General features: G+C 33.6%; 2 protein-coding genes across 2 annotated transcripts; one reads left to right on the top strand and one right to left on the bottom strand.

Annotated features, from left to right (window-relative positions):
- The first annotated feature begins 1,711 nt into the window (after nucleotides 1-1,711).
- Nucleotides 1,712-8,207, top strand: LOAG_02431 (hypothetical protein). Its single transcript, XM_020446009.1, has 15 exons — nucleotides 1,712-1,832; nucleotides 2,233-2,285; nucleotides 2,555-2,629; nucleotides 3,098-3,271; nucleotides 3,400-3,509; nucleotides 3,784-3,962; nucleotides 4,095-4,197; nucleotides 4,642-4,743; nucleotides 4,871-4,991; nucleotides 5,669-5,785; nucleotides 5,938-6,171; nucleotides 6,333-6,506; nucleotides 6,686-6,819; nucleotides 7,207-7,388; nucleotides 7,694-8,207. Exons 2-15 carry the CDS (start codon nucleotides 2,243-2,245, stop codon nucleotides 7,848-7,850), a joined length of 1,905 nt encoding a protein of 634 aa, XP_020303600.1. The 5' UTR covers nucleotides 1,712-1,832; nucleotides 2,233-2,242; the 3' UTR covers nucleotides 7,851-8,207.
- Nucleotides 8,208-8,834: 627 nt separating this feature from the next.
- On the bottom strand, nucleotides 8,835-15,652 carry LOAG_02430 (hypothetical protein; the record flags this gene model as incomplete). Its single annotated transcript, XM_020446008.1, has 21 exons — nucleotides 8,835-9,104; nucleotides 9,235-9,365; nucleotides 9,516-9,641; nucleotides 9,924-10,111; nucleotides 10,256-10,375; nucleotides 10,538-10,706; nucleotides 10,834-11,041; nucleotides 11,132-11,200; nucleotides 11,462-11,602; nucleotides 11,867-11,998; nucleotides 12,059-12,205; nucleotides 12,358-12,431; nucleotides 12,532-12,661; nucleotides 12,784-12,967; nucleotides 13,164-13,420; nucleotides 13,852-13,962; nucleotides 14,514-14,633; nucleotides 14,759-14,933; nucleotides 15,042-15,167; nucleotides 15,265-15,457; nucleotides 15,562-15,652. The coding sequence occupies 21 exons, from the start codon at nucleotides 15,650-15,652 to the stop codon at nucleotides 8,835-8,837; spliced, it is 3,162 nt and encodes a 1,053-aa protein (XP_020303599.1).
- Between the last annotated feature and the right edge of the window lie 3,324 nt (nucleotides 15,653-18,976).

Below are 18,976 nucleotides of genomic sequence, written 5' to 3'. Positions count from 1 at the left end.
ATGTATGTAGAATTATTCTCAAGAAGAAAGATAACGCAGAAAACTGTGCCTTGCCAGTTTCGCCATAGGATACTTTCCACATTGCCCTTTTCAGCGCGCTTGCAGTAGCCATAGGTAAAGCTTTTCTCAAATTTTCATTCGCGAAGCCAAGCCATGTATAGCTCTTTCTTTCATCGTTGTTCCTCACAACGTATATTCGACGTCTTCACAAGGTAAGCCTTTAATTAAAGTTTAAGTGTCCTCACAACGTATATTCGACGTCTTCACAAGGTAAGCCTTTAATTAAAGTTCTGCTTGATCCTAGCTCAAGGCTAAATCTTCCAAATCTAAACGACTCGATAAAAGGAAATAATTTTTTCACAACGAGGATCAGCACAACCAAGTCAAATATGGCGATGCACCCATTGAGTGCTTTCCGATAATCAGTGCTGTGAAACAAGGTTAAGTTCTCACACCAACTCTATTCATAGTCTTCAGATGATGCTCCAAAGGATCATGATAGATCTTGATGAAGAAAATGACATTCACATTCGATATCATATCGATGGAAGCCCATTCAAGTTATGGCGTCAGAGCCTATGCTTTGTCGATAAAAATCGAAATATTATATAAAAATGATGTCGATATTATAGATGTATAGTTCAATTTGCGTCGTAAGATGTTGTAAATCAACTTTTATTGATTACCAATTTTGCAGTCAATGTCGGCATATTGTAAAGGATTTGAGGTCAATGTCGGTATAAAGAACTTCTGGTCATAAAGGGGATCAATCGATTCTAACTTCTTGGACTGTTGTGAACAAAGCTCCACTATATACGAAGTACGGACTGTAAGGGATTCAGTGTTTGAATACTAAGACTTAAACTATAAGGAACTCTACAAAGACTTAAGTCCAGGCAAGTGATCGATACCCATTTATTAGTTTATTTCTTCACTCCTTCTACTTGTATTAAGAAAAATATTTTAAAGTCTACAAGCTTTAGGTATAACCAGTCGTAGTTGCCAATCGAAAAACTTCTATGTAATGCAACTTCCACAATACACACCAAGATCCTAAATTATCCTATCCGAGAGCTGCTTTTTGCTGGGGATGCCACCCTTGTTGCTTTACAAGAAGTAGCTTTGCAGAAGTAATATCTTGTTGTGCAGAGCCGCAAAGCTTTTTGGACTGGAAGTCAACTTGAAAATAAAAGTTCTCTACATCTTGCACACAGGAAGACAGTCTTCATTCTCACATCATCATCGTAAGTGAATCAGATCTTAAATCAGTCTAGCGATTCGGCTATCTGGGAAGCATTATCTTTTCGGATGACAAGATGGACAACAGATTTGTAAAATACGGAGCATTCAGAAGATTTCATAAAAGAACTGGAACAATAAACATCTAAGGGAAAGTACAAAGATTAGTGTCTAAAAAGCCAATGTGTTGTTTACTCTTTTATATGGGTCTGAATCAAAGGTCATCTACCGCCGCCATCTGTGACGATTCTATCAGTGCTTCTTTCATACAGTCCTTAAACATCCGTTTTTTTTATGAGTTCTCCATACCAATGACTCTTCTCAAGTGCTGTGGGAAGAATTGAAGATATACGCTGAATTAACATCCGAAAAAGAAAGGATGTATTGATTGATGGTGACATGTTCTCACGATAAAATATCTCATAATGGCGGTCATCCCTGTTGCCTTTTTTTTTGTTCTAGTGAACAGCTTTTACAGCTTAGCTACACAGACAGTTAGAGATTGAGGAAAGGGTGGAAAGTGGCCGACGGCAATCTTCCTAGCTATTATTAACAAGTCCGACGTGGTGCATTGGATCCGAGGATACTTCGCGGTTAGCCGATCTTACTCTACTGTGGTAGTCCTATTGATCCAATAACTTACGTTTGAATTGACGTTCTTAAATTTTTGGCTTATCTATCTTTATTGGATACTAGTTCGATTATCTTTCCTGCAGTATGTTGATAATTCACATGTTAACCAAAGATGACGGTCTACATATTTCCTAGCAAACGACTGAGTCGTTATGTTATGGAATAGCTTCATTATCGAATAATATCATTATCAGATGGTACTGATAACTCACATCTGTTTTTCATTAGTTCAATGAAATCGGTCGGATACCGCGTCATGATACCCATTCAGTACCCCAACCTAGTAAAGATAAAGGGAGTAAATGCATGAGTGGAAGTTTCGTTCTCTATAGCATGATATATGGCCATTGTTAATTTCAGAAACTGAGAAATGTCTCGACATCGCAATATCCGTAATATGAACTATGACGAGGGTTAGTGTTGTTAGTGTTTTTTACTGTTAGTTATGAATACACTGATGTTTGATTTGGAAGTTAGACTATTTCTAAATTTAAACTATTTTTAATTTCGACTTATTTCTAATTTATTCTGTCTTTCCCTTACATTTATATAAATCCTTCCGGGTAATGCATTTCTCCCTATCATATTATCCGGCTTACTTTTGGTTGTCCTGTAAAATATTCTTTATGGGTAAATAGGTAATGAATGAATAAAGTCGTTATTATTTGATAACATATTAAAGAGCGGTATGATGAAGATGATGAATTCCATCGATACAGCATCTCAACAGATGATGATGCAGTTTCTTCGGGTGCAGGTACCTGTTTTTTTAGTATTCCACGCTGTCAACACAGCAGTACGTTTTGGACACTGACATGCTTACCATATGATGCCGCTACTTTGTCAATTTGCGAAATTCAGCGTTGCCGTCTTTCCCTAGCTTTGTTTGCTTTTCATCGTTTGAATTACAAGTCCATGAGATTAGTTTTCAAGACTGTTCTATGAAGTAGTAAGTTTTTATGTTTCGTTTTGCACTGACAGCTTGTTACTTGTTACTTCATTGAAACCCACTGAACTCGCGTTACTTATTTGCACGAGTCCACTGTTGATGTAGTGCACAGATACACTAACTAGCCTATATCCTCTAAAATAATTTCCAATTTTGATAAAAGTTCGATAAAACATAACGTTTGATTTTTTTTTCTTTTTTTTCTGTTTTATTTCTATGCAGACTCGCAATTTAGTGTACCGTCTGTAATTATATATATTTATAATTACTTTACAGAAGAATATATACATAAACGGACGCATACGAACTCTTTCAACAACAACAAAGCCGGTTTTTGCATCGCGGATTTCATCCCAGAAGAGGGCATTTCGGAATTAGTTAATGATGTTGTCGATGATTCTGGCGACTGTTGCACTGCAACGACACATATTCAGAGACCTCGAAGAAATGGTAAGTTTGGAATAATGAATACTTGCATCCGGTTTACTTCTTTCGCCTTTTTATTCTTCATAATGAGAGATGTTGTTCTCAACTTCGATGTCTTCCATATTTCACACTGAGCAATATTGGAATTTTAGAGTTAGCAGAAGAGAATTCATCAAGAGACCATCATCCAGTTAGAAGTAAGAGTAAGGAGATTCGACTTTGGGACCAAGTGCTAAAGCGAAAACCGGAGAAAACGAACATAGTGAGTGGTTGCTTGAATGATCTGATATTTCATGCGTGATTTTTAGTAAATATTGTCTAATATTCTCTTGTTTCTGAATTGTTTGCTTCTATTACCTTCTTAAAGTAAAACGGATATAGAACTTCCAATAGCTGTTCTTTATGCGAAGATTAAAAAAACATCCACTAAAAAAAAATTTAAAAAACACTAAAAAGCCACTATCAGGACTTCCCAATGGCTAACAGCATATGTTGATACTTACTATTATTACTGATTTATGCAACTAATATAACAGATTGGCAATAATGAAAACTTGCCAGAGGTGTCGCAAATGGAAAACTTGCAATTGTCAGAAGACGTGGAAAGGAATATACCTGGGAAAAAATTCTCGAATCAATTTCTACGAAAGAGTGCTAGTAGCAAGAGACTAACTGCTCTTGACGCTGCACGAAATGCGGTTGTACAACCGCCTAGGTTAGTTCGTTATACATAGTTTAAGTTTGGTGTATATATACTATTCTTCAATTTGCAAAGAATATTAAATTTTTAAAAAATAACAAATGCAGATTTTTGAGGAATCCATGATTGTAGCAGAAGATATTTCAGAGCGAAACAATCCTTTCAAGAAAACAAGCCAATGGTTAATGTGGTCGTCGTTGGCCATGTAGATGCTGGTAAAAGTACACTGATGGGACATCTTCTGTATCAAGTATACCTTTAATAGCTAGATTGAAAGTTGTTGTTTTTAATAGCTATTATTGGTAACTATGTAGCGTGTGCCACGTCAAAAACTGAGTACATCCTAATACATAGCTGGTTAGAATTTTGTTTATTCGATATAGCTATGTGCTAATTATCTTAGTTAGTATGTCATTGTGCCGAATGAATGAGATCCTCACCAAAGCATTTAGTTCACTCGTTGTTAATGAAATCAAAAAAATATGACTACCTAGACTTCGTATGGAAAAAAGATTATTCCAAAAACTATATTTTATTAGATTAGGCTTACCATAGTTTATTCGTAAATTTGCTAATTATCCTAATTGCTATGTGCTGTAATTCAACCTCAAAGTAAAGTTCACTGAATGGCGAAAATTTCTTGCGTCATCCAGAAGTACAGTTTGTTATTGCCATATAAGACGTAATATTATAGTTGGGTGGTATCGATGAACGAACTATGCATAGATATAAACAAGAATCAGCTAAAACTGGCAAAGGGTCCTTTGCATATGCTTGGGTGCTTGACTATACACAGGTATCATCTCAGCCCATTGCTTCTTTATTAGTAAAAACTTATGACTTTTTTGTGTGAAAATGATATCCTGAACATGGATTTGGTATTTCCTTATCTAGCTTTATACTGATAAATAAATCCAACTTAGGAAGAGAGGCAACGAGGTGTAACAATGGATATTGCACGAACAAGCTTTGAAACTGAGCATCGGAAAATCTTTGTTCTCGACGCACCAGGTCACAAGGACTTTATTCCCAACATGATCACAGGTAGTCTTTCTTTATAATTGTTTCTTTTTTCGAAGCATGCTAATTTTTCAAGGCTGTTGGGAACTAAAAGATATTCTGAGCACCACACAAAGTGGAAAATTTCTTGTATTCCTGAACTTATCTTACGCAACATGAACAGAGTTACAAATTTCTCATTATTTTCGCTTCAAACTTGGGTAATTAAACCAGTTAGATAAAAGAAACAATATTAATGTCACTTAATCATTAAGAATTGCGGCATAACGCACAAAGTTAATCCCAACAACGTCGCCACAAGATAGAATTAAAAGACAGCAATCTGAAGAATAACAGAAAAGAATGTGAAGGATATATATATATATATATATGTATATATATATATATATATTTCGTGGATTGGCGCCTTTGTTAGCGCACATTGCAAACAATAAGCACAAGTACAATTCTGTGCATAGCGATAGCATCGTACGTGTAAAGAAAGCAATTTAGATGATTTATATTTTTCTTTTTCGCTTAATTTCTTCGCGTTTATTCGCGATTCCGAGCAGAAGGTGGTGCTCCACTTAATATGGGCAGACGAGTTCCATATTAAGTAGAGTTGCATTGCGGATATAAGGTTTATATTTTTTTTCGTTTACTGAGACACATAGGATTGTTGGCAGTTCATTAATTAAGATATTATATTTCATGTGGTTTAGGTGCTGCTGAAGCAGATGCTGGTATATTGGTTATCAATGCAACTCGTGGAGAATTCGAAACTGGATTCGATCAGGGAGGTCAGACAAGGGAACATGCTATCTTGCTTAGATCACTGGGTAAACTTCTGATTTATTATGCGGTTAAACCTGTATAGGTGTTCTTTTAAAGAGGCATCGTGTACGAAGATTCGCCTATCTGCCCTATAACTTCAAAATTCTTGAATGTTCGTTCATCTGCTCAAAGAGAGCCAGTACTTATTGTTTTACAGGAGTAGGTGAACTGTTAGTTGCCATAAATAAGATGGATACGGTGAATTGGTCTCAGCAGCGGTACGATGAACTCTGTACTACTCTGAAGGTTTATCTGAGGAAGCAGGCAGGATATTCAACAGTTAAATTTGTTCCACTCTCTGGATTGGATGGAATTAATTTAACAGAAGCGCCGTCTGATGGTCATTCTTTGTGTGCGTGGTACCAAGGGCCAACACTATTGCAAGTAATGGGTGAGAAGAATCTTGAGATTTCTAGGAATATATGCTGCTAAATTTGTTTTAAGAAAAGGCATTATCAATATCTTTATAAAAAGTACACTTTCTACTTTGGAGAGTAGGTCATCAATACAGCTAATCAAAGAGATGGAGTGTAAACTGTATCGTATTTTTAGATGAACTACAGGTCCCAGTACGATCACAGAATCGCCATTTCCGTGCTGTTATTAATGATATATACAAAGCTTCTACGTTAGCGTTTTCAGTAAACATCAAAATTGAAGCTGGTTTCATAGAAAATGGTGAGAAAGTGTACTTAATGCCGAATGCAGATCCTGTAATTGTTAAAGGTATCGTCATCATTCGTTTTCTTCTTACGCTTATCATTGAGAAGCACATGATTCGAAGAAAGCACCACGATATTCGCATCTCTTGTTCTATCACTTGAGATCAGTTTCAAGTCTTTGAAAAAAACTGCAGAACAGTGAATTCCCTATACATTAACCTTATACATGAAATCTGTTTGCAGGAATATTTGTGGAGGCCAATTTAAAGAAAGGCATTGGCTTTGCTGGTGACCAGGCTATAGTGACTCTAGCACCTGTTTCAAACATCGAACCCGACTCCGTGAGCATTGGTTACGTTCTCTGCCGCGGTGGACAGGTTACGCTCTTTTTTCCTGTATTGTTTGCTTACTTTTCGTTTCTTTTGTATTTGAGTCAGATTAAGAAATTTTTGAGGAAAATTTTTGAATTTTCGAGAAATTTTTTCTGCTTTTATCGGGCATTATAAAAGGCCCTTGTGAATTAACAGTTGCTTATTTGCTAAGAAATCACTGCTGTTATTTCTGTTATTTCGGCTCGCAAAGTCTTGAGTGAACCAGTGCTTTTTCTGTAACAAAGGTTTGATATATTACAGTATGGATTAAAATTTATCCTCAGTAAATGGGCCTTAATTCCCTGTATCCAAAATTTTTTAATATGTACGCATGAACTGTATGAACGCATAAAGTGCTCGCATCTTTTTATTTCGGTGAGATGTATGTTGCAGGAATGTCTTATTCCTGGAATGAAATATCTGGTGCGTATTGTTGTTTTCAATATACTTGTGCCAATCATGAAAGGCACCAAAGTTGAACTTTTTGCACATTCGCTGTGTGAGCCTTGTACTATCACACTATTGAAAGCAGAACTGAACAAGTCTACGGGCGAAGTGATAAGACAAAAACCTAGGTTCCTTTACTTGACTTCTTTTTGGTTTATTCTCTTATTCATAGTAGTCTTCTTTTTTGGGCTGAAGCAACCTCGTTGACATTTCATTATTCCGCGGCTATAACGTACACGTATTCTCCTCTCTCCAGTATTCTGAATTCCATGGTATCATAAAAGAATTAAAAAGGAGAAAAAAAATTAATACTCTATGTATTTTGGCCTTGTACCAATCTGAATATTTGTCATGTGAAAGGAGTTAGTTATTACGATATGTTAATCTGCTGTAGCTATCGGGCCGATTCGTCCATAACAGTTGCGTCTTTTAGAGCACTAACAAAAAATATGAGTGGGATGATTGAAATTCGAACAGAACGAGCTGTGAGTTTAGAACGATATTCGGAATGCAAAGCACTTGGTCGAGTAACACTTCGCCATGCGGGACAGACTATTGCAGCAGGCATTATTGAGCAAAGATTGGATTGAATTCAGTAATATTCTGCTTTTTTTCTAATATGCTTTCCATGGTACTGGATTCCATTTTCAGCGGCACCATCACTATTTACATAAGTACATAAGGTCAATTACGTTCAAAATATTGTTTATGTTGGAGTTCACATGTTAAACTGGAATATCAGTATTACCCGAAGCCATATGTTAACCTCTCTTTCCCTTCAAATTATGCTCATCCTTTCATTTCAGGTCGCCTAGTTTCTTTTTCGAACTTTTTGTATTTATTTCTGCTGCTCATTGGTTCATTGACAATGGCCAGTATTACTTTTATTAATCAGTTATTTAAATAAAATTTGTATTCGACAAATTAAAGAGTGATGTACAATATATGAGAGGTGACGCACCCGAATCACAGAGATTCTTTCTCAGTGGATTCTGATTCCCATGTGGTGAGACGCCAACAGCACGCTGGATTTCAAGTTTTATCTCACCGAAGTCAAAATCATGCTGTCCTAGATGAATCCTCAGCAGCTGACCACGTTTAACCTACTAAGACTTTACAGGATTGTTTTTCTGCAGGTTTCGGACTGTCCAATTGGATGTAGGTTTTGGACTATCTAATAGGAAGGAAGGTAGGAGACTGGTGACGACACCTAACATCAACTATACATTTCAAAAAATAAAGTGGGCATTGGAATATTAGTCTCTTTCTATCGATAGTATGTTTTTATCAAATGTGCATTAAAAGTGGTTATGTATGACGCAAGATTCCCATACACACAGTTCTTAAGTGCTAATTCCACCTAAGCTACACTGACTTCAGTTCGGTTAATAGTTTAATGAGAGTAAAGCTTGACTATTCAGTTTTAATTCATTGTGTTCCTCAACTGAAATTGATTTTGTAATGTCGAAGTCTTGGATATGAGGGACTGGTTGTATACAAAATTATGAAGAACTGGTTGCATACAAAATCCGTTTTAGGTTGCGATTTTTGAACTCATCCGCTCTTACCAGTTTCTAAGAAACGCTGAATTCAGGAATTGCTGGTCGGTCCATTTTCAAGTCCAGCTGATGTCCATTCCTTCTTTGTATTTCTGTTGTCTTGGCCATTCGTTTCTTGATTTGTTTCAATCGTTTATTTACCGCACGTTCAGCTGGCGTACTGTAGATTTTGCTATCGTCGAGTCGACCTCTAACCCGATGAACTATTGAGAGTATAGCTGGTAGGATCACGAGACCGTGTAAATTGCATAGTACAACGGAAGTTACCATTGTTTTCACAAAGACCTGAATTTGGAAATTAATGGATATCATGAAAAATGAAGAATTATTCTAAAAGCCATATTATTAAAACTCAAATATTCGAAATTCGTTAAGAGGGAGTAGTTCTTGATAAATATATTGATAAATAATATGCCTGCGACATATAAATGCCGGCGAACCATAAGCTGTATACACATAGTATAGTGGACAATGCTGCCTGTACTGCTGGAAATCCCACTGAAGTAAGACAGTTGCCAAGTCTAGCCTGAGATGTCGATTCTTCGCCTGAATATGGCAAACATATATATGAAATTGAAACATACATATAAAATTGAAAAAGTAGAAGCCCTTTTTTGGGACAACAGACAAAGTGGGCGGGAAATGATATCGTACAAAACAGGAGTGTATCAGGCTTGTTTGGTAGGTAGTGCTTACTGGCTTTGCAGTAATGATAAGCGACATGTGCTGGAATATCAACACTGAAACCAGTGGATATTATCATAGCAGCCATTGAAATCGGATCCAGTTCAACATTCCACCAGGATAGTATGCCCAAGATACCTGCAACAGTAAGCATGCAGTAGAATCGTTTATAATAAATAAATGCTGTCTGAAACTGCAGTGTCTTTGAACAATTTTTATAAGGGAGTCAACCAGTTAAACTTCCTAAGTTCATTCAAATTACTCTGAAAAGAGAGACATTCAATAAGGACATCTCATCCTTAAAAACATTGTGTAGTCGTACAAGCATTAAAAAACATTTAATCAAATGGCGTATTGATCGTTTAGAGCATAAATTTGAGCTTTCTTAAGTATTCCATAGTTTAAATCAGGTAGACCTACCAATACACACAGAGAGGACAGAAGCAGTTGCAATAATCACTGTAAGCATATTCCGAAGGAAGAGGAAGCATACCGCAGCCATACAAACCAGTGTCCCTGCTATCGATTGCCACGTATCCGTTGGCATATTATCGATCAGATCCAGAAAGATGGCATCTTCATGGTATACGGAAGCGTGGAATGACTCGCTGTAATAATGAAAGCTAATGGGAGGGAAATTTGAGAAACACCATATTAACTTATTATTCAAGAAAATAAACAATTAGCTTATACCTTTCCACCTCCCATATCTATCGTTTGAACTTATGATTCTTCAAACTCTGAGGACTTACTAAATAGCCTTGTCCACGATAGCACGCCATTGCTTTAGTAATTTCCCTCGTGCCAACCATTCTTTCAAATTTTCGTCATGATAACCTGTGGTGAAGAAAAATCTTTTCAGTTTTTTCTTCCTGAAATAATTCATCGAGTTTTATTAACAGATCGATTCCGAACTAATAATCTACGAATGCATTTAGAAAGGAATGTAATGTTATTGTGTAATATTATCATATTTCTTTAACGATTATCAGGTATGGGATTTGAATGCAATTGGAATATGTTCTAATACAAACTTTCCATCAGTGCTCAAATTTTGCAATTGGACGAATCCGGACCAAAAATCGTATTCCGGCAATGCTAAAAAATCTGCTAGAATATCGTTATTGAACCTGAGAACATCATCCGGATCCACTGTTGTGGTACTAACATCATCCAAAACGTCAACATCATAATCATGATCGGCTGAAATGAAGTAATATTCAGTAACAGAATTATATTTAAAACCTGTACGTCTGTCCTACTTCTCATGCGAGCAGTGCTTCCGGGAATCAGGAACAATTAAAAGCAATAAACAAAAACAAAAACAAACATCGCAAAAAATTCTGGAACAAGGCGAAATCGCGCACGAAATACATGGTACCAGTGGGTCCCCAGCTACCGTTAAGGTTTTCGAAATCCTGAACCATATTATTCATCAGAAGAAGTGGCAATCTCTGCGACAAATCTCCAGGTGTTTCCACGAACACCGATGCCATCGTAAAGACCGGTACTTGGTATTCTGCGCGTAGCTTATCGAGCTGTCAAAGAGATATAAATCAAATCTGTAGTATGCAGCTAAGAATAATAACAATCTGGCGAACATTAGAAAGTAGTCCGTAGCAAAAAACCTTTATCAGCGGGGAATCTGCTGCAAATAACTTCTGAGGTGTTAGACTGATATTCATTCGTGTTATCCCCTAAAATGACAATTAGTTATGTCAGTGTATTGGATAACATCTACAAGAATATCAAAATATTGCTTAAGCAAAGAATGAGATGAAAAGATAAGAATGTTGCAATGAATCAAAAATTGTTGATAGATGATAAATTCCCAGGTAACTAATTGAAACAAATGGAAGATTGAAAAAGGTAAAGTAATAGCTCACCTAACTGGCAAATGACATCCTCTGAAAAGCAATGCCATAAGTAAGACAGGTAAATAATCAATAAAAACATACCCAAATAGTGATGATAAGGTAAGTAATGTAAAGGACAATGATCAGTGTTGCTGTCACAGGATGAGCGATGATATTCACATATACTCGCATGTATTTACTGATATATAACTTAGATTTATCGTGAAATCTCGAATTTTTACGCTGAAAAAATATGGAATCATTAGCTGTAGGATCAGAAAAATGCTCCAACGACTTCACAATATATAATTAACGGTGATAATTAGTGGTGTGAAACCAATATTGTTAGAAACTGTCATGATGACCTATGCCCTGGGCATCATAATCCAATAAGAGAATGAAGTGAAGGGTAGAAAGGTTAAATCTTTTGATAATTCGACCTTTTAAAATAGACTCTGACAAAGTAAATATTCTTGTATTGTGGTAAATTATTCAAGAAAAACTTACAGTTATCTCACTGCATTTTCTAATATTCACTTGACTTTTCTGTATTGCAATATTTGTGATATTATCATCATTCTTTTCTGCTGCAATCTCAAATTTTCCGACAACAGACATCAAACCAGAATAAAAGGACATCTAAAATAGGAAGTTATTGCAAAAAAGATTGAATGAAATATTTTGAAATATAATAATTACCTGATATAAATACGCCACAAACATAGAGAATAAATTTCCAATGCATAATAGACGAATTTCAGGAGAAGATGTAAAACAACCAACAGCATCAGCCAATATATTAGTTATCGCAGAGATCAGTATCGCGGGACCAACTTCACTGAGTACCTAAAATTACATCTATTAACAATCTATAAGATCTACTTAAAGTGTAATATGCCTGCCTAATTAATAATATATGTCTGCTTAAGTAGTAATTAATATGGTTTGAAAAAGAAAAAAAATTCAAACCTCAGACATTCGATGTCCAACAGTTCCACCTTTTTTTCACTGTCCCGTATCTCCTTCGTTACTCGCTGCCATTCATGGATCATTAGATATGAACTATCAATACCTAAACTATTCTTATTTAATACAAATTAAAGTTTTCTAATCAATGACATTCTTTTTTTTTGTTTCATATATTATTTTAGAAAATTCATTTATTCTCTTACCAATAGATAAGACCAGAAAAGGTATGACGCAAAGTATTGAGGAGAATCTCATACCACACAGAAATAGGATTGCTAAAGCAGTGGAACATGCTAGTAATGGTGTAGCGCAAGCCATTACCGCCAGAAAAACCTGAATCATATATGGTAATAAACATTCTCAGAAATAATAAAGAGTTAATCTGAATAAGTATAGAGAGGCAAGATAAACAAGAAAATGAGAAATTAAATAAAAAAGTAAATGAGTATGTTAACCTTGAATATGTTATTCTGATGCATGTAAGCAGCACGAACCATTACAGTAATTACAGAACAGGTGCACATAATGATAAAACCAGCAGTTAGATACGGTAGCAGTGATATTCCGGCACGAACCATTTCTTCCTCGATATAAGTGGTAGAAATGACATAGACCGTCAAATACTCTGATTGATAATTTCTATAATAAAAGGATTGATCGATTTCTTAATAATATGAAATTTGATTAATCAAGTAATTTAAAAAGTATATTTCAGCATATGCTTGTGTTTATGTCATGGTCACTTTCATTGGTCATTTTTCACGAAGTTATGGTTATTTTTTCAATTAGATTATACGTATCATTGAGGTAGTTTAAAACGAAAAAATTTCAATACTCGAAGAAATGAACGACATTCATCTCCCATTGTTTCATTTCATCTTTACTCCATTGGGGATTTTCTAAGGCACGAAGTTGCAATGAAATCATCTTTACTGATTTCATATTTGTTATTGGTGGATATGTCTCATTTAAGCCAATTAACAATTCAATATTTGTATCGTTTCCGAAAAGTTGACGTAAACTTTCCGTTTCTTCATCGATCTCCTCTTTTGTTTCAGTCTCATTGTACAATTCTACACCAAAGAAGTATGGCTAAAAAAGTGTATCATTAATATATGTATATATTCCTGATGCTTCTGATGAAAATCCAATGAAAATTTCTGTTAGTTAGCATGATTATTTTATTAGAATCATTATTTATGTTTTGTGTTTAGCATTTAACGCAGTTGTATTTAGTAGCCTAATATTTAGCGCAATTGTCAAATTGCATTGAATTTAAGCATGCAGCTAATGCAGAACAATAAAATGAAAAATGTTTTCTGCGAATTTTTTTCATTTATTTACTAGCAAAAATTCTTTTTTCCCAACCATTAGAATTTCTTTTACTAGCAATAAACGTTACCCGATAATCTTGATATTATCTTGATAAGAACGACCTGCATAATCATTGCATTACTGATCTTTAGTCTTTCTATAAATTCAAATAACCATATATAATAATTGAAATTACAAGTAAAAGATACCTGAATATTTATCTCACGACCAAACAGAGTACTAATGGGATATTTAAGTCTTAGATATGGATTTGGAGGATCACCACTGTCCAGATTCCATTTCTGTACCATATATGCATTCTGAAATTCTCAATGACATTATTGCCTAATAACTTCAATTACACTTTGATAAGTTAAAAAAGAAAGGAGAAAAGAGGAAAACACCGAGGTGAATTCCATAACAATTATCTTTATATAATAGAAGTTTAGAGTAATTAAGAGTAATCAATCAATAATTAGCATGACTTAATAAAGTACCGTTATGCAATCTTAGATTATATTGTCATCGTTGATTAAATATATTTAATGCTAGGTTAATATGTTGAACTCTTTCAGTATAGTTATTTTATTTCCATATTGTTTGTCACAGATTTTTGTAAGTACGTAAAAGCACTTAAATTATAGAACACTGCTTCTAATTTTTTAATCTATCAATTTTCTTTATCATTTTTAACAGTAAATTTTGTTTTTTGTTTTTTTAAAGTAAGCAGTGTTCTATAGATAATCCAAAATGATAAGAGCTACTTTGTCAATTTATCAAATGTACAAAACGAACAAAGTTGACTGTCAGATGAAAAGGTCAAATTTGCTTATACTTGATCAAATTAAGGTCAATGAATGTATTAACTTACGTAAAACTGTAATACGGGCTCATTTATTCTACAAAACTCTTTGCAGAATTGATTGAAGGATTGATTTTGGCGTGTAATTGGATCGTACAATGTGATATTGTTGGAAGCCAAATGTAATACCTATAAATATATCATATTCTGAGAATATGAAACAATACTTGTACCTGTCATCACCTGAGATGACAGGTAAACATGAAGTATTAATTAAAATATGTGACATTGTATCAAATGTCGAACACACGCACTTCAATGGTATCATTAAGATGATTTGGTCGAAGCATAGAATTGCCATCTTTAGCGGTAATATACAAATATGTGGATATTGCCAAACCATTTCTTGAGAAGAAGTTCAAATATCTATTGTATTCAATGCGAGAACGTGCTTCAAATGGTGAGTAACCTTCGAGATCATTGCGTTGCCTATAATAATAGCATAATTCTCCGGTATCCTTCAACAGGTTTACTATCTTATCTTCCTCTTTACTATCAACTTCCTTCCAATAGAACATAAACTGAAGAAGAACTAACGGAGTGTAGAATATTTTGATAAGTGCTATAGCTGAAATCAATAGACAGATGATCATAGCAGGCCAAGCAAAGCGAGTAATCCAGAAACCCCATTTGTTATATATCTTGATTATGAACTTTACAAATCTAAAATGGAATTCATTTGTACTTAATGATAAAACTGCAAAATTGATGCAATTTATCAGTGTATCATCAGATGCAACGATAATTTAGAAGAACGTACTTTGGTTCTTCCTCTCCAGATTCTTCAAGTAACTGCATGGAACGTTTACCCACTAGAACACTTGATCGTCGATGTCTCTGAAGAATTGTTGACGAAAAATCGTCATATGCTGGAGAATGCATCCATGAATTACCACAATCGATACCGGGATATTCTGATATACTGGTACTTCTCTCTTTATTCCACGAAAAATCTACAAGTAATTGTTACATAATTCTCCGTGTCTTTAAAAATAATTCAAATAAAATTGCATGTATGGATGTTTCAAATATCGGTTATCTTGTAATAAGCAAATACCATCTTTCTGATCTTCTTCCTCCTGATCCGCGGTATTTTCCCAATGAACAGTCGCTCCTGTCGTCTTGTGATGCTTCATTTGCTGTGACATTGCAAGAATGATTGGAATGCAACTTCAAGATTCGAGAATTTCTGCAGATAATATTCTTATCCTGTTAAAAGAAACTATAACAGATCACGAGTTATGCTAATAGGGGTACGGTATAAAGAACAGGTGGAAATGTCCGGAAGTAGTTTGGAAGTCATCGATTATAGGATATATGCTTTACTGTATCTGGATGGATTTTCATAAAGAAAATGGATGAATGAAATGCATTAGCTAGTCCTTTTCAGAAGTGATATTCATTTAACTACAAGAAAACCGGAATCTCTTCCCAGTGAAACCAGAGCATACAAAATTCAGAAGGAGCTCCATCAATTTTATGCATATAAATCAGAAAGTACTGAAGATCTCAAGAGAATTACCAAATCATCTTGAACAGTAATTCAACTACAGAGAATACTTTGAAATTTTGAAAGTTATGAGGAATAAAGTTAAGGAAAATAAATAAGTTGTAAGAGATTATCATTTATAGAAATTGAAGGATAATTTCATCCGGCTAATTAAAGTATTCTCTGAGATATTACTAATAAGCTATTTAATGATGTGATTAAGAACTATCAGTAAGGAATGAAGGAGCTGATTGATGACAACTGAAATCATTAAGCAGCACAAAAAATTTGCTGACTACTGATTTATTTTAAACGACAAAAATTTTTTCATTTTTTAAGGCAAATGATGAGAGAGAGAGAGAGAGAGGGAGAATAAAAGAAAGAAGGTTTAATGCCCTTGGAACTATCTGATTCGTGAATCAATGCTATAATGCTTATGCAAAGCAGGTTCTTTTGATGAAAACTAGAAGATGTAATATCGGGAAGGGCAACAATGATGATGAATAATTTTGCTAAGATGGGAAATATAGATAGTAAGGTATAAATTATTAATGTTAATTAGAAATGAATAGTAATCGTTATGTTTGAATTTTCGAAACTAAGTAATTAATCAGGTTATTGTTAATTTGCTGGAATATTAAAGCTATTTAATTATCCATTTCTATGCGAAATAATTTTTCGATAACAAAATTTGAAAGAAAAGAGATGAATATTTATATATATTTGTTTTTTATAACCATTAATTTTGTTATAATCAGAAGAAATCTGTTTAATCTTTTTAAAATTAATTTATGTTTTATAGCTGTTCAATTCATTCAATCAGAAATTTATATGTACAATTATCGAATAACAATCATATTTAGTTATTAACAATTCCTTTATTATATATACATATATACTTAATGATTTTTCATCTTAAATTTTCTCGAAAGATTCATTTGATGATTTAGATTAAAATTTTATTACTTAACTTATGTTTGAATTGTTCAGTGGTAATTTTAATGTTATAATCGCTTACAGTTCGACTTTTTGTTTAATTTGTTTAAGCCTAAACTGAAATTTTGCTTTTTACTTTTAGCTTGAGCTTCTTATTATATTTAAGCTTGAGCTTACTGCATTTATGTTTGAGCTTATTCATAATTTTTTTTGCATTTTGCGCCATTTTAAAATTATGGTAGCGAAAACTCTCCTAGTTGTTACTCAATGAATCATCAATTATATGGATTTATTCATTGTCATCCTGATCTTGTTTGCAATAAATTTGAAATTAATTGGTTGAAAAGTATTTAAATAATCAATGGAATTTAATAGGGAGATTATACGACGATTTCAGTAACTATCTGAATAGGTTAATAATAGAATTGTTAAAATTAAATCACTCCAAAAATTAACTTTTTTTTTTTTACTGCAGGTAATACAAATGAAAAATAGACATAGCAAAAATCACTGACGAAAGCAAAAAGAACGGAAATAAATGTAAAGAATGGAAGAGTTGTTGAATAACAAATGTCCAAAAACTACTGGAATAATATTGCGAACAAGTTTAGCAACTCTTTCTCCCTCTATCATCTTCATTTTATATTGTCACATGCTTTAAAAGGTGACAAATGTTATATGACAACGGTCATAGTGCATTACCTAAATTGGTATTCGATGATCGCTCGGTATAAATCTATGTGTAAAGATTCTGAAGAAATTCACGAGAGAAGATTTAAACGGTAGTTGCGTTTTGATTCCTGCTACTAGATCGATTGACAGTCATCAATCATGGTTAATTGCATAAATCGATGATTATTTCAAGTTAGTTTGTCCTCATAAAAATAGTATGTGAAATTATTTTTTGAAAAAAAAGAAAGAAAAAAAGCAAAATTTGAAGCCAATTTAGAATTTATAGCTTTTTTAAAAAAAAAAAACAAAGAGGAAAAATGAAGAAGTTAATCGATAAAGGCATAAAATGAACAAAAATTTTGATGACGGCCGTAAATACTGGTTACAATAAAAGAATGAACGATTGGTCATTTTGGATTTTGTTAGCCAAATTCTAGAATCATCGAACAGATGACTTTTGAAGTAGCAGAAAGATACAAATAGTTTCAAGTTTCAATTATTTTTCTGCTAGACGGAACGATTTTGTTTTTCGAATGACCCATCGTAATTTGCTAATAAGTTAGGACGAAATTTTTGGTCACGTCAGTACAGGATGACATCATATTTAAATTTAATTTAAGTTGATTATAATGGAAGAATTGTTGACTCTTAAAATGAAATAATGTGATATTTAATTAAAACATGTAGTCAAAATTTTATTCATGTCAATAGTACTGATTAAATTGTGATAATTAAGTATCACTAGATTACTTTTTCCTTCATAACTTTATGCAACTTCATTGTATGATTACTGTTTTTGCAATCATTGGAAAGATAAAACGAGTAAGATCGAAGATAAGCCATGGAAGAGACAAATTTATTGCTTCATGAAGTATAAAATTATTAACGTCATTAAAAAATTTCAAAAAATATCAATGATATCCTAAAATTTTTGTCTTTTTTCGAAATAAATTTTGTGAACAAAGGATATGGAAGAAAAGTAATACGAAATTGTATATTCTTGAGAATAAACAAATTTTTGTATTTAAAACTTCTTTATTGTAGTTTTCAAAATTAGCATTAAATGTTTTACATATATATATCTGTTTATTGTTGCAATTGAATGGTTTATTTTTAAACATTCTCAGTTTAATTTATTTAATCTCTTCAAATTGATCATTTCGTAAGAAATAAATGCTTGATTGATTTGAAAAGTCGAATCCAATTTCAAGATATTCTTTATTCCAAAAAAAAAACGTAATAAGAAGTAATAAATGACACGTTGAAATGATGAGATCACACTGTAGAAAACTTATTATCCGATCGCATGATACAACTCTAAGTAAATACTATGAAAATTTCATTATCGAGAATTATCTGCTGCTATAAATCCTTT

Source organism: Loa loa (assembly GCF_000183805.2).
Source record: "Loa loa unplaced genomic scaffold supercont3.98, whole genome shotgun sequence".
Classification (NCBI taxonomy): Eukaryota; Metazoa; Nematoda; class Chromadorea; order Rhabditida; family Onchocercidae; genus Loa; species Loa loa.
This window is presented reverse-complemented; position numbering and strand designations above follow the sequence as displayed.